The sequence below is a fragment of the Neovison vison genome, chromosome 12 (genome assembly GCF_020171115.1).
Source record: "Neovison vison isolate M4711 chromosome 12, ASM_NN_V1, whole genome shotgun sequence".
Classification (NCBI taxonomy): domain Eukaryota; kingdom Metazoa; phylum Chordata; class Mammalia; order Carnivora; family Mustelidae; genus Neogale; species Neogale vison.
The window spans coordinates 126,535,502-126,560,748 of record NC_058102.1 but is presented as its reverse complement, the minus strand read 5'-3'; the positions used below and the strand labels follow the sequence as shown (position 1 = coordinate 126,560,748).

General features: G+C 38.1%; 1 protein-coding gene across 1 annotated transcript in view; it reads right to left on the bottom strand.

Annotated features, from left to right (window-relative positions):
* Window positions 1-25,247, bottom strand: part of MALRD1 (MAM and LDL receptor class A domain containing 1) — an 838,152-nt gene that overhangs the window by 605,001 nt on the left and 207,904 nt on the right. Inside the window, exons 18-21 of the mRNA XM_044228594.1 lie at window positions 9,009-9,161; window positions 8,495-8,600; window positions 7,653-8,020; window positions 3,151-3,563 (exon numbers count right to left, since the gene is read on the bottom strand). Coding sequence (XP_044084529.1) covers window positions 3,151-3,563; window positions 7,653-8,020; window positions 8,495-8,600; window positions 9,009-9,161 — 1,040 coding nt within the window. The remainder of the gene's footprint in view (window positions 1-3,150; window positions 3,564-7,652; window positions 8,021-8,494; window positions 8,601-9,008; window positions 9,162-25,247) is intronic.

Below are 25,247 nucleotides of genomic sequence, written 5' to 3'. Positions count from 1 at the left end.
TAACATACACCAAGTCAAAATGGATTAAAGACCTAAACGTGAGACCTGAAACCATAAAAATCCTAGAAGAGAGAACAGGCGGTAATTTCCCAGACCTCAGCCATAGCACTATTTTTCTTGATATGTCTCCTGAGGCAAAGAAACAAAATCAAAAGTAAACTATTGGGGCTACATCAAGATAAAAAGCTTCTTCACAGCAAAGGCAAACAGCAAAACAAAAAGACAACCTACTGAAGGGGAGAAGATATTTACAAATGATATATACAATTGGGGGTTAATATCCAAAATATATAAGGAACTTCAGCAAAACAAAAAGACAACCTACTGAAGGGGAGAAGATATTTACAAATGATATATACAATTGGGGGTTAATATCCAAAATATATAAGGAACTTACATAAATCAACACCAAAAAAAAATTTTAAAATGGGCAAATGACATATACAGACATTTCTCCAAAGACATACTGATGGCCAACAGACACATGAGAAGATGCTCAACGTCACTAATCATCAGATAGCTGCAAATTAGAACCACCTGTCAAAAATGGCTAAAACCAAAAACAGAAGAGATAAAGAATGTTAGAAAGGATGTGGAGAAAAAGGAACCCTCTTACACAGTTGGTGGGAATGCAGATTGGAGCAGTCACTGTGGAAAACAGAATGGAGGATGCTCAAAAAATTAAAAGTAAAAATATCATACGACCCAGTAATTCCAGTATTGAGTATTTACCCCAAAAAACACAAAGACACTAATTTGAAATGCTATATGCACCCATATGTTTACTACAGAATTATTTATAATAGTCAAGATATGGAATAGTCAAGATATGGACACTAAGTGTCCATCAAAAGACAAATGGGTAAGAAAGAAGTGGTACGTACACACACACACACACACACACACATACACTAGAATACTGTATTGCCATAAAAAGGATGAGATGTGCTATTTGAGACAACAAGGATTAACCTAGAGGATACTGTGCTAAGTGAAATACATCAGAAAAATACCATATAATTCCACTATCTGGAAGTTTTAAAAAAAATGAATAAACAAACAAAAAGCAAAATGAGACCTATAAATACAGACCACTAACTGGTGGTTGCCGGAGGGGAAGGAGGAGGTGTATTGAACAAAATGGTTGAAGGTGAGTGGCAGTTACGGAATTCTGGTTATTGAACATGTAAGTCATAGTAACGGATGCACAGCATGAGAAATATAGCTAATGATGGTGTAAAAACAGTGTATCAGGACAGGAGGTAGCTACACTTCTACCAAGATAGTCTTGTTGAATTGCCTTGTACACCAGAAACTAAACCATTGTGTGCAACTATACATACATACAAAATCCCTGAAAAATCCTTGAATTTTTCTTTGAAATAAACATTTAATGAGCACGTTACCTCCTAGGTTGATACTAGGTAGTTTCACCAACAATATCACAGTTGAATAAAATCTTGGTTATTGCTGCTCTTGCAACAACTACATATACTCATTCAATGAAGAAAAGTATCTGGCTGCTTCAACTGGACCCAATTTTACACTCTTAAATAATTAACCTACATGGCATGCATAATCTGATTTCACCTTTTCATGCCTGAATGTCATGGGAAAAAACCAAAACCCTAGAAGAACCATTGGATGAAATCAAACAGAGAAATCCATGTATAACCCAAAATGGGTTTCAAACCCCAATTTGTATTTCAGATTCATAACTAAAGGATTCCTTGGTTAGTTCCATGTTCATCTGAATGTGAAGCAGCTTACTTGCCAAGATGATTTTTCTCCTGGCAACCAATTCTTGAGTAAATATCACAAGGAGAGTTTATCCACTGAATACTAGTTTGACCCAAATTACAATTCACCTGATTAAATATTAAGAATTAATTTGAAGTGGATGAGCTATTATTAAATAAAAGTCAAAGAACCTTCCTTCGATTTCATTTCTTATGATTACACCCATCTTACCGTTACAGCTAAACTCTCTGCATGCAGCAGATCAGTTCTCATGATTTCATCTTATGCCTATTTAGACAAATAACTAATTTCAGTGTGTTTTCTAGTGAGTCATATATGATGTATATCTATGATGGCTCTTAACGGGGGGCCTGGAGCTAAGTTCTTGGCTACAAAGCTGTGAAGACAATTAGAAAGAGGCAGTACTTTAAAATTAGGGTAACAGAGAAACTTCAGCCTATATAAAAAAGCAAAAAAACAAAAAAATGTTTAGCCAAGAGAGGTAAGAAGTCTCTCTCCATATATTATATGTAGATCTATTTGTGCAAAGGCGAAAAGAACAAATATTCAACCCTCCTACATGTGACAAGCTATATGATATATAAGAAAGGGAATGAATAAGAATCGGAAACCGCAGCTTCCAGTTCAAGTCCCCATTCTGCTGCTCACCATCTCTTTGACCAGATATAAATAACCACCTCACTGGCTTTTTTTTCTTTTATTCCTATCTGTAAAACTGACAAAAAGGGAGCCAGACTTACTCACTTCAGAGAATTGCTGAGGGAATCAAAGAGATAATAGATGGAAAATTCCTTCACCAAACTACAAAACTCACATAAGCATTTAAACTTGACCTTCTAAGTTTTCCTTTTAGGAGAAGGTCCGAGACTCCGAGTAAAGAAGTAAAGACTACTCCACCAGGAGTGGGGACACCTAGCTAGACTGACCTCTGGCTTGGTCCCAGAGTACCTGTGTGATTCTCCAACAAAGCACGCACTCCCCTCGAATTTTTGTTACTTACCTACAAAATGTGAAGAAGTCAAAAGAAATATTCAAAATAACAGATCTTAGAATCTGAACATTTGGCAGAATACCAGAAATTGTGCAGAACTCTTTTTCCCTCCAGATTTTTTATTTCAGTAGAAAAATGACTTCAAGTCAGAGGGACCTGCAGCTGTTGCCAATACCATGTGTCCACCTTTAGAAATTTTAATCACACATTATCGGGGGTAGTCGAGGAGGAAAACAACTTAACAAGCTCTGGTACACCCTTAATTGAATGATAAATGTATTTCGAAGTAACTTTGATCAAATTCCACTTGCTTTTAATTCAAGGTTAGAGGAATCTTTCATATTCCTTAGACATTCTGATGCATTTTAAACACACATAATGAAATCCATTATCCATACCTGAAAAGGCTGCCTGCTGGAAACACTGAGGTGTTTCCTTATCCATCTGTTGCCTTGATTCCCAAATATCTGCCACAGCAGCTGTCCTCTTGTGTTACTCCAGACTCGCTGGTAGATGGCCAGCCTGTAAATGTGCTTTCCAAACATGTGGTAAGAGAAGCGGAAGGTACAGCCCTCTGTACTGGTGGCATTGAGGACAGGGCTGAGCAAAGCAGCTCTGTTTTGGAAAACTTGTGGCTCTGAAGATTCTATGTAGAGATAGTGTCCTTTAGCTGTGCCCAAAGTGTTATCCTTCATGGGCCCTGTATTAAGTGTCGAAGTTGGACCGCGCTTCCTGGTCCAATCAAAGTCATCTTCCGTATCTTGTTCCCAGTTACAAATTCCATTTTCAAAGTTACACTGGAGTTCAGGTACTGAAATTGCATTAAATAATAGAAAATAAATGAATGAATGAATGAATGAATAATTTAGGACAAAAATAACTACAATTAAGAAAACTCTTTGATATTTTGCTCCTGACATGGTTAACCATTTTAATTGTTTTTTAAATGCAACATTAACGTTTCTAAAAGGTGAATAAATCCTAGATTTACATCACGTAATAATATTTTATAGACTGAAGGCAGCATTACTTTAGCCATCATCTTCCAAATGCCTTTCTCGCCTATCCCTTCATCATTTCTAGCACTGTGACTCCATGCAAATGATCAGGACACCACGGCTAGCTCCAGGCGCCCAACTCCTGGCTCAGCTGATTGCAACCTCGGCCGAATGTCCCAATCACCAGCGAACATTAAATATCAAAACAAGGGGGCGCCTGGGTGGCTCAGTGGGTTAAGCCGCTGCCTTCGGCTCAGGTCATGATCTCAGAGTCCTGGGATCAAGTCCCGCATCGGGCTCTCTGCTCAGCAGGGAGCCTGCTTCCCTCTCTCTCTCTCTGCCTGCCTCTCTGCCTACTTGTGATTTCTCTCTGTCAAATAAATAAATAAAATCTTTGGGGCGCCTGGGTGGTTCAGTGGGTTAAAGCCTCTGCCTTCGGCTCAGGTCATGATCCCAGAGTTCTGGGATCGAGCCCCACATCAGGCTCCCTGCTCAGCAGGGAGCCTGCTTCCTCCTCTCTCTCTGCCTCTCTCTCTGCCTGTCTCTCTGCCTCCTTGTGATCTCTGTCTGTCAAATAAATAAATAAAAATCTTTAAATATCAAAAAAAAACACACCAAGGTCCAGAATTCATCTCTAGAGATGTTAATTTTTTAAAAAAGATTTATTTGAGAGAGAGAGTGTGGGAAGGAGGGGGCGGCAGAGGGAAAGAGACTGTCAAGCAGACTCCCCGCTGAGCACGAAATCCAACGCAGGGCTCAATTTCACGACCCTGAGATCATGACCTGAGCCAAAATCAAGAAATCAGTCAACCGACTGAGCCACCTGGGCGCCCCCCGAGATGTTGATTGTAACTGGTGCAAATTGTGCACCAAATATCAGGATACTTCATCATCTCCCTTGGTGAGTCGAACATGCAGAACTGAGAACAGTTACATTTTAATAGGGCTCAGTCTTCCAGAATCATCTGAAGCATGGTAGAATCGCCCACTCCATGGTGAAGCCCCATACAAGTACTAGCTTGTCAGATATGGGGTGAAGCCCAGGAATCCATATTTTTAACAAGCACCCAACAGGATTCTGATGTCAATGTTTTCCAGACCTCATGCTGAAAAACTCCTCCCTCTGGTTCCATCTTGGCCCAGTTCCAAATGTCTCTTGGCCCCAGGGCCGGAACGACCATTATTTCACCTTCCATGACAACTTATCATTTTCCTTCTCTATTCAAATTCCTATAACATATACTCACTTAATCTAAACTTAAATCTAAACTCTTCTTTCAATCTTCCCCTTTCCCAAATGAAATTAACTTCCTGTTCGTCCCTAACTCTCCTTTCATTTCGCATATGCCATCTTCCCCACATGCTTAAACACCTCAAGCCTCTCTCCTTCCCTATTTATGCTTCCTGTTGTGCTGTGTCCCCTGGGAGGCAGTCTTTCTTTCCACCACTGCGGCTCCTTTGAGCTGGAGCTTTTAAACTTTAAACTCCCCTCAGTCTCTAGAAGAATTGAAAGCACTTAGGAAGAATTGACTTGTCCCTTGTCAACTAGCCAATCTACCATAATTTCTAGCATAATATAGGAATGTATTCATTTTGGGGGGATGTGAGCCTTTTTGTTGACACCCAGGATTTGTGCAGAATAAATGCCAGAGAATGTACATTTAGCATTATTTGGGCAGAAAGAACAGGATTTAGAATTAACGAGGAGGTCTACCTTTTAGCTTCATTTACATAAGTTGGTATTTTTTTTTAAATAAATGTCAGCTGTCCTTTAACTATTCATCTTCGTAAATGCACTTTGTGCCAAAGGGGAATAAATATTCTGAAACAGTAAATATAGGCATATGTGGATAAAGGCAGCCAGGCAAGAACAGATCATCTGTCTCTGCAAACCACAGAATGGGAGCTTAGACCTAATGAAGGGAACCCAGTGAGTAAATGTCAAATGAAAGATGAGCTTTCATTTGATATTTCCTCACTTGTGACTCATCAAGCCCAGCTGTGACGTGAACTAGGGACCTGCGGTGTACTCCCCCGGTGTCAGTCTTTGGGTGTGGAGCAGAAGGAGAATGTCAAACTGCTAAGTTTTTTGACATAAAACTGGCACTCAAGCCAACAGATTTTGATATTGCCGGTCTTCCTATGGACTGTATGTGCAATCTGTATTTCAAAAGGGAATGTGTGCAGCTCCACCTTTAAATAAAAGACCCTGTCTGTAAACATGGGCAACTTTAGGAAACACAACAGCGATTTCTGGATGTCTAATGGTTCTATTCAAACCAATAAGACGTCTATATGGACAGCTGTGAGAGAAACTCACCATCTAATGCCACTCCTATTCTCTTTCATTAATATTTAGTCACAAGAAGATTCTGATATTACATTTGTACTGTCGGTAATTCCATTCTAAGTTAGCACTGAGTGGTTTGAAGGATAATTTGCTTGTTTTTAGCAACATACCAATTTTTTTTTTTTGACAAAGGGGATTCAGAGAGCTTCAAAAAGATGAAAAAGCTTTCTAAATCTGAACAAATAAATTACCTTGAGGACAAGTAACATTTCTTGTGTTAGCCATTGTCTAAACTATCAACTTGATTTCTATCCACTCAAGTATTAGTTGTGTAACGAGACGCATAGTAATTCTGACTTCAATCCACCTGACTGTATCAAAGACCACATATATGCAGGACTCTCTACAATAATTTATAAAAAATTTTCTTAATGCAGGGTTTCCTATGATGTACCAAGCATTTTATGGCTTCTCTCTGATTTATAATTAGCCTCTCAATGTAATAAGCATATAGCTTGAATTTTAAGAATTGTTGCTATTTCCAAACAAGGGAAGATGCAAACTCTTTTTCTGAATGATTTTTGTAATTGGAAAAAAAAAAAACCCAGCTATGAGCTTCTGATTCATTTTCAGGAGTACGTGCAGTGGGCACTATCTGGATCTAGGTTCATAAAACTGTAGAACACATGTTATCATCAGATACCATACGCTTTCTGGTAATTTAAACCAGACACTCAAGACTTATTTTTGACAGCCTATCTATCAGCTTATCTATCTCTGCTCCCTGTAGCCAAAACATCATCAAATGTTCCTTCCAAACATTTCCCCAAATAGCAATCCCTTCATCTCCATCACTCCGGCTGGGATGCCGACCCCTCCTCAGGGACCACAGCAACGGCCTACCGAGGGGTCTTCTGAACGCACTCTCCTCCAGCCCAGGCATCACACTGTAGCCACAGTGACATGCTTTAATATGCCAATTTTTTATATTACCTTCCTTATTAAAAACCTTCAGATGAAGAAAAACCTCCCTAATATGGACAATGGAGATCTGCAGATCTGGCCTCCCCCACATTCCTGTCCTCATGCTGCACCCTCCATCCCCTTCACATCCCCCCTCCAGCCACACTGACTGGCCTCCGTCCGCCATGCAGTCACTTATCAGGGCTTTAGCACAGACACTCTGACTTCTTACTTTTCAGAGCTCAGCGAAGTTGTCACCTCTAGGAAGTTCAATACCATTCTCATAAAAAGTCACAGCTCCCCTCTCTGTATCTCCCATCAAAGCTGCCAGATTGTATTTATTTTTTAAATATTCGAATAACATCCATCTCCTTGATTAGACTGTAAGCTCCCTGAGATCTGAGACTCAGTAGTTGTGTTCAGCATTTTATCTCTAGTAACTAGTTCCTCAATCACCATAACAAATATTGGTAGCCCAAATAATTCATCACTCAACACAGTCATCAACTTTGGAACAATGCTTCGTGTCTTTGCCTCAACAGGCTAGAAAACACTGAACTAATCAAGATCCCAAATTCTTATCAAATTCTTATCAAAATAAGAAGGATCAAAAAAAAAAAAAAGAGAGAGAAAAATATAAAGTACTTACCACAGTCATCCTCATCAGTGTGATCACCGCAATCATCTACCAGATCACATAACAGAAGCTTCTCTACGCAAGCTTTGCTGTGTCGACACCAGAAGAAATCTGGCTCTTCGCAGCTGTCCGCAGGAAGCGGAAGAGTACAATTTTCAAATCTGATGTCATCAATCGCGGAGACTCCATCATAAATGCCAAGACTGACTTTATCTAGCGACAAATGGAAGGGCTGAGTGAGGCGTCCAAGCTGAACAGTCGCCTGTGACCACTGGTTGCCCTGGTTATATAAAACTCTCCAGAGTACGGTGGGGTCACTGGAATTTTCCACGTGTAGCTGGAGCTCAGCGGCCCCCACTGACAGACCGTAGTTATAAAACCTGAAAAAAAAGAGGCAACACAAGGAATGGAAATGATTAATGGCACAGACTAAGCATTTAACTTACGGACTCTTCCGCTTGATCAACAGCCAATTAATAATTAGCTATCACAACGGGCGCCGTTCTTTCCTACAGTAATTGCGGCTGCTCATACGCGAGAGCTTATCTGCTGAGGGGCACACTCTGGCTCGCAGGACCCGGGGAGCCTTTCTCAAGGAGTTCAGTTCAGACTAGGGGAGGCAGAGTTAATTAAATTATAATCCACTGTCAGAGGGAAAGAGTCCCTTTCCTCCAAAGAAAGAACACAACAAATGCTGACAATGTGTTCCTAAGAAAAATTCTAACTGTGTAAATCTAACACAATACCTATTTTTAAAGCAAAACCAGGGGCAAATCATAAAGTCTGGTAAGTGCAGGAGTGTGCCTGCAACCACAGGGCTGTAAGGGTAGCTGACCACAGTTTTTAGAACTTACCAGAAGGAAAGTGTGCATCCAGGTCCCGCCTGGCTGAAGGTTGGGCTCTGGAGTTTGGCAACTTGTGACAAGCTTCTGCTTTTCTTCAGAATGAACATAAAATGCCCTATTGGGTCACAAATACAAATTTTAAGTTAGCAGACTGAGCTGACACACCTCGCCCCTTAAACCCATCCTAAGCTCTGTGTCTGATTAAAATTAAGACTAAACCATTAAAAATCAATAAAAGTGATTGTTAGTCAAATTTGCTCTTGCAGAAACGAAACTAGTATCCACCTCTAGGTTAAAATGATGCAAAAAGTTAATAATTTCAGTGAACTCAGCCAAAATTATATCTATATATCTATATCTCTCCCCACCACCCATAAAGGAGTCACTTCATAATAACAAACATAAGCATAACTGAGCTGTCACACTATTTGTTGCATAGAACTTCAAATGCTTCTCTTTCTCTGAACAGACCTGACCAAGGGTGCATGGAAGGAGTAACAGCCAGCCTCTCCTTGTTTCTTACCTTGAGCTGTGTTGTGAGTATGATCCCAAAGTGGGGCCTGTTGCTCAAATTCAGTGGAAAGGTTACTTCTAGAGTTCCATACCCAGTCAAAATTGTCACCACTAATTGCTTCAAACCAACCACAGCTATTTGCTTCAAAGTCGCATCTGGAACCTGAAAAAACAAAATGTGACTCCTAAGGTGACTCTCCAAAGTGTTCACAAACTTTAGAAAGGGTAGGACTCAACTATCACTTTGTTAAACCTCTCTATGTACATTAAAAGACATCTTGGAGGAAAAAAAGGATCCTATCAGTTCTTTAAAAAAAAAAATGAGTTGTGCTTTTCATACTGGAAATTGATAAGGCAGAATTATCAATTCAAGAAATTAAATTTTTACCAAATATTTTTTCAAAAAAAGAGTATTAATAGCCATTTTGGTTATAGAATTGCTAAGTTCTACCTAATTTGTTCTGATACTCATGTTATTTCTCTGCTGCTATGACATCATCTGGAAGAATTAGTTATTCCTACAGATTATTTTACATTAAAACATGGTAAGTAGCTACTTCCCCCAAAATCAATATTTGAAAAATCCAGATTATATTTAATATAACACTCATCAGCAATTTTGTAAAGCTTAATATTTCCTGAAGCATTGTGTAATTTGTGTAGAGAAAAATAATATGACCCACTTTTCAGAATTTACCAGTTAATTTCCACAAAGCCATAAGAGGAAGAGAAAAGGCAGGACTGGGAAGTTACAATAATAGTGTTGAATTATAGCTAATGTTTAATAAGTACCTATGTCACAGACCCTGTACTAAATGCTTTATATAGATCCAACTTTCACAACAGTCCAATGAAGAAAGTGTTATTATTATAACCGCTTTACAGATGAAGAAAGGAAAGCTCAGGGAAGTTACTGATCTAACCAAGGTCAGAGAGTTAGGAAACTGTACAAATGGATTGAAATCCAAAGATTTTCACCCCAAATATAATATTATTTCTGCAACTATTGACAATAACTGTTAATTGCTATGATTCTGGAAGAAAGATAAACCCAAAATGCACAATTTGAGTTTGTTCAGTGTGGACATTCAGTGTTACTATATATCGCAACACAAAATGAGGTTTGCTCCTACAGATGATTATTGCACTGGAATCCCTGGTCACTGGTTATTTATATCCAAGGATACAGTAGTAATTTGCATAGATGTTCCCTTATAAAAAGACTTAGGAAGAAAGCACTAAGCTTAGGGAACAAAAGTATACAATAAATCAGTCATTGAGATTATAAAATTCAAAACTGCAAGGGAATTTTAACCTAATGATAAATCATTTTCAATTTTGAAAACGCCTTACCTACACAGGGAGGAAGGTGAGGTGAGCTGTAATATTATAAATACAATTTTTTAAAATATTTATAAATATTATAAGTATTATATTTTAAGTTTCTATAAAATATCTGATTTCAAAAATATGCTTGCCTTCTATCAAGTTACTTGAAAATGAGACCAAAAATCAATGAGAATGTATGATACTTTTAAAATGTTGCATCAACTTTGGGGCACCTGGGTGGCTCAGTCATCTAAGCATCTGACTCTTGATTTGGCTCAGGTCATGATCTCAGGGTTGTTGGACCAAGCCCTCCCATCAAGCTCAGTGCTCATCAGGGAGTCTGCTAGAGACTCTCTCTTTCTGTGCTTCTCCCCCTCACCCCTCTCTAAAATGAATAAATCTCTAAAAATTTTTAAATTTTTTTATTTAAAAAAATAAATCTTGAGAAAGGACACAAATATATAAAATAATAAAATGTTGCATCTACTTTAATAAGCAGGGAATAACTATATTTTATTAGAAATCAGAAAAATCAACAAATTAGTTATACTTAGAATGAAGATTTCTCGAGTAAAGTTTACAAATTTGTGGAGAGACAATTAAATGCTGCTCAAAGGTGAAAAATAATAATGATAATTATGATAAGTTAGGGATAAATGCTCAGAATATTTAAGACTATATTTTCAAAGGCCATCTCTGTTTATAAATATATAATATATAAATAACCCAGATTTTAGGGCTTTCAAAATACGTAGGTGCCATTTCAATTCCTGGGAAAGCAATTTTTTTTTTGCTATATATATATATATTTTTTTTTTTTTGCTTTTTATTGCTATTTCAGACAATCCAAAAATTAAAAAAAAAGAAGAAGAAGAAGAAGAGGAGTATCCAGGAGTTGTTTTATGCAAAGGAAAGGAAAGGAGCTATTGCTGCTTTGGAATAGTTATCCCACATCGCTACCTGGAAAGGGAGCCTTATACTCTATTGTCTGCTGTCCAGGGAGATACTGATGTAGAAATAAATGAATATTCTAATGGTAGTAAAATTTCAGGAACCATTATGGCAATTTGCTAGTTCTCTAGATAAAGCCCATCAAAAAAAAAAATCAATCTTTAACCAGATGGTTAAGTTGTTAAACTTCAAATACACCTGTCTCATCTACTTTGTTCCTAAATATTTAGATTTCTATACACACCTTAAAACTCACCTCAGCTGATCAGAGATGTAATAAGGTCACCTGAAATTAATCTGGTTAGCTGTTTACCAAGTAGATACTTCATTAGAACAGTTGTTTAAAATTATGTATATCTTTTCCTGACTTAAAATACATATCCTGGTACATTTTGATAATTGAGGTTCAAAGACTGTTCACTTTTCTGGAGCCTCATGATCAACTTTCTCAGTTACCGTCATATCATCTCAGTTATCATCATAATTTGCAAGAACAATCACAGTTACCACTATTACAGGGTTTATCTTGTACCAAACTTTGTGCTAGGAGCTATTAAGTTCATAAGACGATGTCTGTTGAGATAAATTTTTTAAATTACCTATTTCTATGGATATGGGTTAAAAAGCTAGTGACAGCAGCTTTTATTAATATTCAACAAAATGACCCTTGTTGCCTCTATTAGTTGCATAAATATAATTTCAGTAGCAACCCCTGAGGAAAAGGTGCCGGGGATGCTCGGTGGACTGACACACAGCTCCATCCTTTTACACTATCACGGGCATGCTGAGAGCTTTGCCCTGAGACAGAAGAAGATAAATTTATGTAGGAGCCAAGGAACCTTGTGAGGGGGAAAAATACAGAATCAAATGGTCTTATATCAAATTTACTGTCAGAACTTCTTTGATGGTTTGAGATGATCCTTACAGAAAATCATGTGTAAGCCATAAACATGAAAGGTAGAAAGTGTCCAAGCTGATAGTTTGGGTCCCATGCAAAGACCTGAAAATTTATAGGAGAGTGCTTCTTAGTATCTACCCAATAAACTCAAAAATTTACATCCACACAAAAACCTGTATATGGATATTTACAGCAGCTTTTTTTCCTTTTTTTTTTTAGCAGCTTTATTCCTAATTGCCAAAACTTGGAAGCGACAGAAGTGTCCCTCAGTAGGTGAATGGTTAAATAAATGGTGGTACGCCCAGACAGTGGAACAGTGGAATATCACTCAGCACTAAAAAGAAATGAGCTATCAAGCCATGAAGAGACATGGAGGAAACTTAAATGCATATTACAAAGTGAAAGAAGCCAGTATGTAAAGGCCCATACTGTAGGCTTTCAACTATATGACATTCTGGGAAAAGCAAAACCATGAAAACAGTAAAAGGAGTAGCGGCTGCCAGAAGTTGAGGTGGGGGGAGGGCTGATTAGTGGAGCACAGAGCATCTTTATGGCAATGAAAATACTCTGCATGACACCATACTGACAGATTGTTCCACACATTCTTCCAAACCCACAGAATGCACAACACCAAGAGTGAATCCTAATATAAATTATGGGCTCTGGGTGATTATTGGGTGTTGGTGTAGATTCATCAGTTGTAACAAACCCCCCCCACCCCGCTCTCCCATATTGCCAAATGCTGATGTAGGAGAAGCTGTGTGTGTGTGTGTGTGTGTGTGTGTATGAGAGAGAGAGAGAGAGAGAGAGAGAGAGAGTAGAGGAGGCAGATGGAAAAATCTCTACTTTTTCCTCAACTTTTCTGTAACTCTAAAGCTGTTATTAAAAAAAATACCTTAATAATTAATTAATAATTACTCAGTTAAGGTAAGTGCTTTAAAGAAAAGTAAAACAGGGTGCCTGGGTGGCTCAGTTAGTTAAGCAACTGCCTTCGGCTCAGGTCACGATCCTGGAGTCCCAGCATCAAGTCCTGGAATCGAGTGCTGCGTCAGGCTCCCAGCTCCACAGGGAGACTGCTTTTCCCTCCGACCTCTCCCGTCTCATGTTCTTTCTCACTCTTTCCTCTCAAATAAATAAATAAAATCTTTAAAAAAAAAAAAAAAGGGAAAGAAAAAGAAAACAAAATTTTATAGGAGGACATATGTTCTTACACATCATGTAGCTGAACTCCAAACCCCCTCTGGTTTCAGCCACATGAACAAAAGATTCTCATGGGGAAAAAAAAAAAAAAGAAAAATGGCTAAACGTGTAAGTGGTAATTGTAAAAATTAGAAACCTAAAGCCCAGCTGAAAGGCACACTGTGGTTTACAGAGAGATCTAAACCAGTAAAGACATAACTGTTGTGTGAAAGGCATCCATTTATTGCATATGTCACATCGTCTCTAATTCTCTTAAATACAAAACATATTTCTGCACCCATTTTAGAGACGAGAAAGATAATGGTGAAAGAGGATTAACATATAATTTATGGGGCTCGTTATTACTGACAAAATTCCAGCCGGGACCTGACGTCAAAGTCTGTGCTCTTAAAAAATTATACTGCATTTGTAGTTAAAGTAATAATAATGATAACTTTTAATTTTAGAACTATTACATGCCAAGCACTGTGCTTTGAGTTTTTAATGCAAGATCATATAAAATCTGAACATGTATAACTACAGGGCATGCTCTAGAAGTAGATCTTAAACTGTATAATAATAAAGGCATAACTTGTCTTACTGCACTTCACAAATATTACTTTTTTTTTTTTTCTTAACTAATTGAAGGCTTATGGCAACCCTATGTTAAACAAGTCTACAGGTTCCATTTTTTCCATTTGCTCACCTCATTCTGGTAATTCTGGTCACATTCTGGTAATTCTCACAGTATTTCAAACTTTTATTATTATATTTGCTATGGTGATCTATAATCGGTTATCTTTGATGTTACCACAGTAATTGTTTTGAAGCACCACAAACAGTGCCCACTCAAACTTAATGGCAAACTTAATAAATGTGTATGTTCTAACTGCTCTACTGACCAGCCACTCCCCAGTCTCTCTCCCTTTCCTCTGGCCTCTCTTATTCCCTGATATACAACAACATTGAAAGTAGGCCCATTAATAACCCTACAGTACCCTCTAACTCTTCAAGTGAAAGGAAGAGTCACATGTCTCTCACTTTAAATCAAAAATTAGACATGATTAAGCTTAGGGAAGAAGACATGTCAACAGCTGAGATAAGCCAAAAGCTAGGTCTCTTAACCTAGCAAACAGTTAGCTAAGTTGTGAATGCAGAGGAAAAGTTCTTGAAAGAAATTGAAAGTGCTCCCAGTAAGCAAACAAATGATAAGAAAATGAAGCAGCTTTAATGTCGATACGGAGAAAGTCAGAGTGGTCTGGACAGAAGATCAAATCAGCCACAACACTCCCCCAAGCCAAAGCCTCATCCAGAGCAAGGTCCTGACTCTCTTCAATTCCATGATGGCTGAGAAAGGTGACAAAGCTACAGAAGAAAAGTCTGAAACTAGCAGAGGGTGGTTCATGAGGTTTAAGGACGTAAGTCATCTCCATAGCTTGAAAGTCCAAGGTGAAGAAGCGCATGTTGATGTGGAAGCTCAGCAAGATCTCCAGCAGATCTAGCTAACTAAGGTCATTACTGAAAGCAGCCACACTGAACAATGGATTTTCAATGTAGATGAAACAGCCTTCTAGTGGAAGAAGATGCCATCTAGGACTACCATAGCAAGAGAGAACTCAATGCCTGGTTTCAAAGCTTCAAAGGGCAATTGTTAGGGGCTTGTGAGGAGCTAACACAGCTGGTGACTCTAAGTTGAAGCCAAAACTCACTTACTATTCTGAAAATCCTAGGGCCCTTAAGAATTATGCTGAATCTCCCATCTGGGCTCTATAAATGCAACTACAAAGCCCAGATGACTGTTCATCTATTTATGACATGGTTTCCTGACTATTTTAAGCCTACTGTTGAACCTACTGCTCAGGGGAAAGAAAAAAAAAAAGATTCAAAATATGGCTGCTCAGTAACAACGCACCTGGTCACCCAAGAGCTCTGATGGAGAGGTACAATGGATCAGTGTTGTCTGTATGCCTGCTAATACAACATCCATTCTGCAGCCCACGGATCAAGGAGTCATTGCACCTTTCAAGGTTTATTATTTCAGAAATGCATTTTATAAAGCTTTAGCTGCCAAAGACAGTGACTCCTCTCTGGTGCACCTAGGCAAAGACTACTGAAAGCCTGCTAGAAAGGACTGGTCATGCTAGATGCCAATAAGAACATTCGGGACTCATGAGAAGTCAAAATGTCAACATAAACAGGAATTTGGACGAAGTTGATTCTAACTCCCGGGGATGACTTTGAGGGGCTCAAAACTTCAGTGGAGGAAGTAACTGCAGGTGGGGTGGAAACAGCAAGAGAACTAGAGTTAGAGGGAGAGCCTGAAGATGTGACTGAATTGCTGCAATCTCCTAAGAAAGCTTGGATGAAAGAAGTCCGAGAAAGACCGGTACCGTCTGATTTCACTCATATGTGGAATTTAAGAAATAAAACAGATGAATACAGGCTAAGGGGGAAAAAAAAGAGAGAAAAAAGAGGGAAGCAAACCATAAGAGACTCTTAACTACAGAGAGCAAACAGGGTTGGAGGGGAGGTGGGCAGGGGATGGGCTAAATGGGTGACGGGGGGCACTTGGGATGAGCACTGGGTATTACACATAAATGATAAATCACTGAATTCTACTCTTGAAACCAATGTTGCACTGTATGTTAACTAGAATTTAAATAAAAACTTGAAATTTTTTAAAAAAATATTAATGCCAAAAATGATGGTTTTAAAAGTGAAAAAAAGAAAAACTTGAACAAGTAAGGATTTGCTTGTTATGGATGTGCAAAATGGTTTTCCTGGACGTATAACCTACTCCTACTCCTGAGGAAGGATCTGTGGAGGTTGTTGAAATGACAACAAAGGACACAGGATACTACACAAACTTAGCTGATTAAGCAGCAACGGGGTTTGAGAGGACTGACTCCGATTCTGAGACAGGTTATACTGAGAGTAAGAGGCTATCAAGCAGCATCACATGCTACAGAGAACTGTTCGTGAAAGGAAGAGCCAATTGATGTGGCAAATTGCATTGTTGTCTTATTTTAACAAATTGTCATAGCTACCCCAATCTTCAGCAAACACCATCCTGACCAGTCAGCAGCCATCAACACAGAGGCAAGAACTTCCACCAGCAAAACAATTATGGCTCCTTGAAAGCTTAGATGATGGCATTTTTTTAGCAATAAAGTATTTTTAATTAAGGTATGTACGTGGTTATTTTAGACATAATGCCATTGCACACTTAAAAGACTGCTGCATAGTGAAAACAGAACTGGAAAACCAAACAACTGATTTGCTTTATTGCAATACTTGCTTTGCTCCAGTGGTCTGGAACTGAACTTGCAGTATCTCAGAGGCATGTTTATAATAACTGGAAGTCCACTACATTACCTCTCTGTTAAGTTTCTTTCTTTTGCTAGATTTCATGACCCTCCTGAAAGTTGCATGACAGGGGACAAAGGTTAACTGAGTATTCTAGTGCACGGTCTTAAGTTCATTGAGGCTGTACTTTATTTGATTAAAAAGGGGTTATTATAGGGGTGCCTGGGTGGCTCAGTGGTTTAAAAAATCTCTGCCTTTGGCTCGGGTCATGATCCCAGGGTCCTGGGATTGAGCCCCACATCGGGCTCTCTGCTCCACGGGGAGCTTGCTTCCTCCTCTCTCTCTACCTGCCTCTCCGCCTACTTGTGATCTCTGTCCATCAAATAAATAAATAAAATCTTAAAAAAAAAAAAAGAGGTTACTATAAACCTCAAATGCATTAATACCATATTCACTATTTTAGAACATGATCTTTCAGGCTTTTTCATGCATTCAAATGGTTATATGTTTGAAGTTATAATAATGTTAAAATAACTGTAGACTTCATCAATAGTTAATATTCGTTAGTGATTTAAAATATAATATAATCAAGAAATATGTATAAAAGTGCCATGGAGGGGTGCTTGGGTGGCTCAGTGGGTTAAGCCTCTGCCTTCAGCTCAGGTCATGATCTCAGGGTCCTGGGATCGAGCCCCACATCAGGCTCTCTGCTCAGAGGGAGCTTGCTTCCCCCTCTCTCTGCCTGCCTCTCTGCCTACTTGTGATCTTTCTCTCTGTCAAATAAATAAATAAAATCTTTTTAAAAAAAGTACCATGCAACAAAAAAGATGTCTATATAAATAAATAGAAGTAATGAAATCTTTTAAAGGAGCACCAATGCATGAATAATAACATCTGGTATTCAAAATTATTGCATTTGAAATAAAAATGATTAATTACCTTACTCTACATATGGTTTTAAGGGTCTCCTGCAATCTGACCAACAAAGACAGTGTTGGGACACAATTCTCCATGGGTCTCTCATGTTTGTGCATATCTTATAAGCTGAGCCCTTAACCACCCCTTTGTTCCAGACCATCCTTTTAAGGATAAACAGAGATAGTGACTCCACCTATAACAGAGGGCAAGCTATTACCTTGTATGATATAATAAGGAAAATGTCTTCCTCATAGGACAGATACATATGCTTGAATCCTACTATACAAGATTTGGATTCCATAAACTCAGGTTTTCTTAGCTTTGATGCAAAAGCCATTTCATGTGTACATCCACCTGGACCTCTTTCTTTTGCTAGATTTCATGACCCTCCTGAAAGTTGCATGACAGGGGACAAAGGTTAACTGAGTATTCTCCTGGGGCTCAGGGAGCAAGAGGAACAAGGGCAATCTTGACACTTACACTGTGTGTTACACCATAATAATATGTCCTTTTGTCCTGAACCAGGAGTCTCACCTACTTTGCCAGCATCCATGAAATTATGGCAGGCTAACTTGTTAGCTTATAAGTAGGGGAAAGTTTCAGACCTTTCACATTTCTCAACACACAGTAAATTAAATACTGTGTGTATATATATGTATATATATAAATACACAAAATACAGAAGTATTTATATATATATATGTATATAAATCACCTTAGAATCTAGTGTGGGAAATTTATAAGCAAACAGGCAGTGAAGACAACAGAATAACTAACATATACTCATTCATTCACTCTTCATTCATTTGGCAAACATGTACTGAGTACATGCTATATGTTTGGCACAGGCAGAGGGTCTTCTAAGAACATAGTAAAGTAAAATGGGGGAAAGAAAGCAGAAAAAAAAATCTCTGTCCTCATGGAGTTAAAATAATGTGAGTGAGAAGGGTAGGGACATTAGGGGAGAAAAAACAAAAGTGAAAAAACAAAAGAATAAAGTAAAATATATATAATTCATTTGATGATAATAAGGCAAAGAAGAAAAATAAAGAAAGAAATAGAGCATTACAGAGAAGGGTTGAAAATTCATAGATGGTGATCAAGGGAAGTGTCACAGAGAAGCTGGCAACGAGAAACTCCTGGGAGATGCAGGTGAGGAAGCAAGGCATGTGACTATGCAGGTAAAGATGACTAAACACAGAGGAAGATAAAGGAAAAGAGCATTGAGGCAAGAGCATGCCTCTCATATTCCAGAAATATCAGAGACTATGATGTCTCCAGAAGAGTGAGTAAGGGAGAGGAACAAATGAAAACAGAGCAGTCATTTTAATTTTTTTGGCTTTGCGATAATGGAAACAATTGGGGATGTTTTAAGGAGAATAGTGACAAATTCTGACTTAATCTCATCCCCATGGCTACTGTACTTAAAGAAGACAGAAGTGAGTGATATCAGCAAGAAAAGAAAAGGATACCTCAAAAATTCAGGTAAGAAGAGGCACCTGGGTGGCTCAGTGGGTTAAGCCTCTGCCTTTGGCTCAGGTCATGATCTCAGGGTCCTGGGATCAAGCCCCACATCGGGCTCTCTGCTCAGCAGGGAGCCTGCTTCCCACCCTCTCTCTCTCTGCTTTTCTCTCTTCCCAAATGTGATCTCTGTCTGTCAAATAAATAAACAAAATATTTTAAAATTTTTCAGATAAGAAGTCATAATGGTCTAGACCACGGTGGTAACAATGAGACAAAAATGAGACATTCTGATTATATTTTAGAGACAGACATAACAGAATTAACTGACATCAGTTATGGAGTGTGAGAAAAAGAGATGAAACAACAGGATTTCCAAGTCTTTGACCTGAGCATTTGAAACAATGGAAATACCATTTATGAAATGGAGAAGACTATGAATAATCAGGGTTTTGGGGAGAAGAAGGAAACAGGACCTCAGTTTTGGACTTGCTATATTTGAGATTCCTATTAGGTATTCAAGTGATCATGTAATAGAGAGCTGGGTATATTAATTAGTCTGTAGTTCAGGTGAAAAGTCCAGGCTGGAAGTATAAATCAGAAAATAACCAAAGTGGCAAGATCAAGACATGAAAATAAGAGAAAAATCAAGAGTGGTTCCCAGTGTCATAGAGATGAAGTCAAGTGACTATTAAACTATTGGTGTCAAATGCTGTTGATAGGTCCACTGGCTCTTGATCATTGGTGACTTTAATGAGAACACTTCCTGCTTGATGGTGACAGCAAGGCCCTGATGAAAGTGAATCAAACAAATTCTGGAGAGTAAAGCTAAAGGCAGTAAGTATAATTAATTCTTTTGAGATATATATATATATACACACACACACACACACACATACACTTTGGAAAGGAAAGGGGAAAACTGATGTGATAGCTAAGGAAGAAGTAGGATCAAGAGAAAAAAAATTTAAGATGTAAGAAATACAAACATGGTTTTCTGCTAATAGAAAAGATACGGGAGAGAGGGAAAATCACTAGAGCAATGTCAAGCAGGCATGCAGATGGGTTATACTTAATGGGAGAAATGGGGTGACCATTGTTAGGAGCATTGACAATTTATCCAGGATAAAAGAGAAAAGAGAGAGTTTACAGGTGGGCTGAAGGGGTGTTGGGGCTTATAAAAGTCCTTTGATATAATAAGATCATCAGCTGAGGCTAGGGATAGAAATGTAGAACATGGATGTTGGAGAAGACAGGAGGAAAATATGCTAGTACACTGGTAAGTGGGTGAGGGAATGGAGTGGAAAATTACAACGTGATTCCTGGAAAGCTAAGAACAAAAGTAGGGCAGCAATTATCAATGTACAGTAAGGACAGACGACACTGCTTTTTTTTCTTCCCCAGACACATTCAGCTGTGCAGATAAGGGGACTGTGCAGTTGATTTGAGCTGAGGGGGCTGAGAGCCACAATTAATCAGTTAGTGCTTTAGTGACTATGAAAGGACAGCAAGGCAGTTGAAGGTAATGTAAGGCAGTCATTCTAGAATTAGGCCATGGAATTTAAACTGCGTAAGAAGGGAAGTGAGTACATAAAAGAATGAGGGGCAGTGGAGTATTGGTAAAATCAACAGATTGTAGGAATCAGTAATGCTGATATATTGTTGGAACAACAGAAACAGAGGAAAAGATCTAAAAAAAAAAAATAGGAAGTAGCTAAAAACAGGAAGACAGTCATACATTAGCGGAGGGGTTCTAGTTGTTGCTAAGAAAACACGTTACTTTTCATGCAAAAGGAAGAATGACTCAGAAGGTGGAACCAAGTGTCCAGAGAGCAGAAGAATCCAGATTTTGCAATCAAAGAACTCCAGCTGAAGTTTTCCCAGATGAATTTCAAAACCGCTTTGAACCAGTGACTTTTTTTAAACCTTCCATTCTCCCTCTGCCTTTTAACTAAAATGTCAGGTGTTATCCTGATGCCTGTGTTATGATTGTCTGTTAAGAATGTTAGAGGCAGATAACTTCTATGCTTGGGGTGTCAGGATGGCTCGGTCAGTTGGCAATCTGCCCTCGGCTCATGCCATGATCCTGGGATCCAGCCCTGCACTGGGATCTCTGCTCAGCAAGGAGCCTGCTTCTCCCTCTCCCTCTGCCTGCCACTCCCCCTGCTTGCACGTGTGTTCTGTCAAATGAATAAATAAAATCTTAAAAAAAAATTATCTTTAATTTCACAGGTCAGCAGAGGGAAGGAATTATGGCCAGGAGATGTACCACATCTAAACCTGATTATATAATTTAGGTGATGAGGGTTCTTCATGGCCTCTCCTAAAAGAAAACTTGTTTGGTGAACATGTGAGCAAGGTCAGGAGGGGCTCCTCCCAATCCCATTCAGACAAGTGAGCTGAAACCCACTATGGTTCCCAGGCCGCATTTGACCAGAAGAGCTGGCAAGGACACCCAGAAGCTATGTAACCAGAAATGCTTAAGCCAATAAGCAGAAAGGCAGAGCTCACTATTTCCAGAGCAAACCCAGTACCAGGTATAAAGGGATGGCCTGCTACACCTAAGCAGGGGGATTAATGCATAGCCAAAACAGAGGGTGGTTCTTGACCCCTATTGACTAGAAAGACAGAAAAACAGAGAAGCCTGGAGCAGCCCCTCCCTATCCCATTCAGAAAAGGGAAACGAGACAGCAGCCCCACCACTGCAGATGGGGCTCCCAGCCCCATCTTGACCAGAAGGGCTAGTGAAAATACCTGGAGGGACAAAAAGCTACCAATGCTGTAGCCAAGAGACAGACAGGCAGATGCAATGGTGAGCAGAGGAAAGCTAGTGGCTCTGTTTGGCCAGGGAACTTGGGACACAGGTCAGGCTGAGTTAAGACAACATACAAAGCGCTAGAGAACAAAGCGCTAGAGAACAAAGCCAGTAGTCCTATCCAACCGTTCTCAGCCAGTGGCACACTTCCTTCCCCATATCCAACCTCAGAGCTCGGAAAGTTGCCTTGTGAAAAAACATACTTAAAAGCAGGCACCACCTGCCCAAAGTCATCCCTAGAAACCCAAACTGAGCTGCCTGTTGAAGATCTATCTCTGCCAAAGCAAATCTATAAAGTCTAGAAGAGCCCAGTTATTCAAATGTGCAGATACCAATGTAAGAAATCAAGGATAACAAAAAACCAAGTAAATGTGAAATCACTAAAGGAAACTAATAAAGTTCTAAAAACTGACCCTAAGAAAATGAAGAACTATGAACCGTAAGATTTATACTAGTTATCTTAAGTTAAGGGAACTACAAGAACACATAGACCATTAAATGAAATTGGAAAAATAATATATGAACAAAACAAGAAGTTTCACAAAGAAATAGCAACAAGCAAAAAAAGAAGAAGAAGAAGAAGGAGGAGAAGGAGGAGGAGGAGGAGGAGGAGGAGGAGGAGGAGGAGGAGGAGGTAGAAATAAAGAGAAATCCTAGAGTTGAAAAAAAAATAATAATTCAGCTGAAGTACTCAATAGAGAGATTCAAAAGTACATTTAGCCATGCAGAGAAAAGAATTAGTGACCTAAAAAGACATAGGAAATTATCCAGTCAGAAAGCAAAATGACAGAGTGAAAAAATCTTAAGGGACTCACAGGACTCAGTAGGAATTCCAGAAGAAGATAATGAAAAAGGAAGAAAAAGTAAATTTAAAGAAATAGTGGCTGAAAATTTCCCAACCCTGGGAAGAGAGATGGACATACAGATCCATGAGACCCAAAGGACCTAAAATAGCCTGAACTTAAACAAGGCTACATCAAGACACATTATAATTAAATTGTCAAACCCAAAAAAATAATTTTAAAAGAGAAAAGCTACATACATGGGAACCTGCATAAGACTATAAGCAGATTTCTCAACAGAATTTTTTAGGCCAAGACAAAATGGGATGACATATTCAAAATATTGAAGAATGATTAAGAATTTTATAGAAGCAGAGCTGTTCTGTAGAAATGGAGAAATACAGACTTTTCCAGACAAAAGATGAGAGAGTTCATTACCATTAGACCTGCCTTATAAGAAAGACTAAGGGAATTCTCTCAGCAAAAGAACATAAACCTTATAAAAATATAAAAAGAAAGCCTAGAACTCACCAGTAATGGTAAATAGACAAAGTTAGATTCTATAATATGGTGATGATGGTGCATAATTCACTGAAACTTCAGTTTAAAAGTTAAAATAACTATAGTAAAAATACCATAATTATAATAATTATTAGTTACACATACAAAAATATGTAAATAGTATCAGAAATTACCTAAAGTATGAGGAAAAGTAGAAGTGACAATTTTAGGAATTCTATTAAATAAAGTTGTTATCAGCTTAAAACAGGGTTTTAATTCTAAGATGTTTTATATAAGCCTCATTAAAACCACAAGGAAAAAACCTACAGCAATTACACAAAAGAACATGACAAAGAAGGCAAAGCGTACAAATACCAAAAAACATTAAAACACAAAAATAAAACATGGAACAATGTATCTATAAAAGAAGCAGAAAATAATTTTTTAAATGACAAAAAATAAGTCCTGACCTATCAATAATTATTTTAAATGTAAATGAAATAATTCTTCAATCAAAAGAGACAGACTGGCTGAGTGGACTATTAAAAAAAAAAAGAGTGGGTATAGCTATACTTGTAGCTATACCTTGTAGTAGGTATAGCTACACTTGTATCAGACCAAGAGACTTTAAAATTGTAAAAAAGAGACAGAAAAATCATTATTTAATGATAAAGGGGCCACTATATCACTAAGACATAATAACTGTAGATATTCATGGACCCAATATCAAAGCATCTGAATAAATGAAGCAAAAACTAGCAGAGATAAAAGAAGAAATAAACACTAATACACAATGACAGTTGAAGACTTTAACACCATACTCTCAACAATGGATATATCGTCCAGAGAATCAGTGAGTTAACAGCCGATTTAAACAACACTAGAGACACAATGAACCCAACAGGCATATACAAAACATTCTATGTAGCAACAGCAGAATTCATTCTTCTCAAGTATGTATTTCGGAACATTTTCTAGCACAGAAAATATGGTAGGCTGTAAAACAGGTCTTAGCAAATTCACAAAGACTGAAATCATATGAAGTATCTTCTCTGACCACAATGGTGTGAAAATAGAAATAAAAAATAAGGAAAACAGGAAATGTCTGAATACACAGAAATTAAATAACACATTCCTGAACAACCAGTGAATCAAAGAAAAAAAACGAAGGGAAATAAAAGTTCCTTGAGACAAATGAAAATGGAAACATAACAGAAAATTAAGGAATGGAGCAAAAGCGGTTATAAGAGGAAAGTTCATAGCAATAAATGCCTACGTTAAGGGGCAAGAAAGATCCCAAATAAATAACCTAACTCCATCCTTAATGAAGTAGAAAAGAACTGAGCCCAAAGTTAACAGAGAAAAAGAAAATAATAAATATTAGAGCAGAAATAAATGAAATGGAGAAATGAAAAACAATAGGAAAAAATTAACCAAACTAAGGGTTGGTTCTTTGAAAAGACAAACAAAATTGACAAATTTTTAGCAAGGAAAATAAAAGAAAAGACAAGACTCAAATTACAAAATTATAAATGGAAAAGGAGATATTACAATGGATACCACCAAAGTACAAAAAAACATAAAAGGCTACTACAGACAACTATATACCAGTAAACTGGACAAACAAGACAAAATGAAAACATTCTCTGAAACATAAAACCTATTGAAATTGAATCAGGAAGAAACAGAAAAATCTGCCTAAACTAATTACTAGTAAGGAAACTGAATCAGTAATAACCATAATAATAATAAAAGTCCCAATGAAGAAAAGCCTAGAACCAGATGGCCTCACTCATGAATTTTACCAAACTTTTAAGAATTAAAACACCAATCGTCTCAAACTTTTCCAAAAAGCCAAAAGCAGAGAATACTGCCAAATAAACCTTATGAAGTCAGCATTATACTGATACCCAAAGTGAGATGAGAACCTACAAGGAAAGAAAACTACAGGTCAATACCCCTGATGATTATAAATACTAACATTCTCAATAAAATCCTAGCAAAAAACTCAACAGTCTATTAAAAGGATCATTCACCATAATCGGTTGGGATTTATCTCTGGGATGAAAGGTTGGTTCAAAATATGGAAATGGATCAATGTGATACATC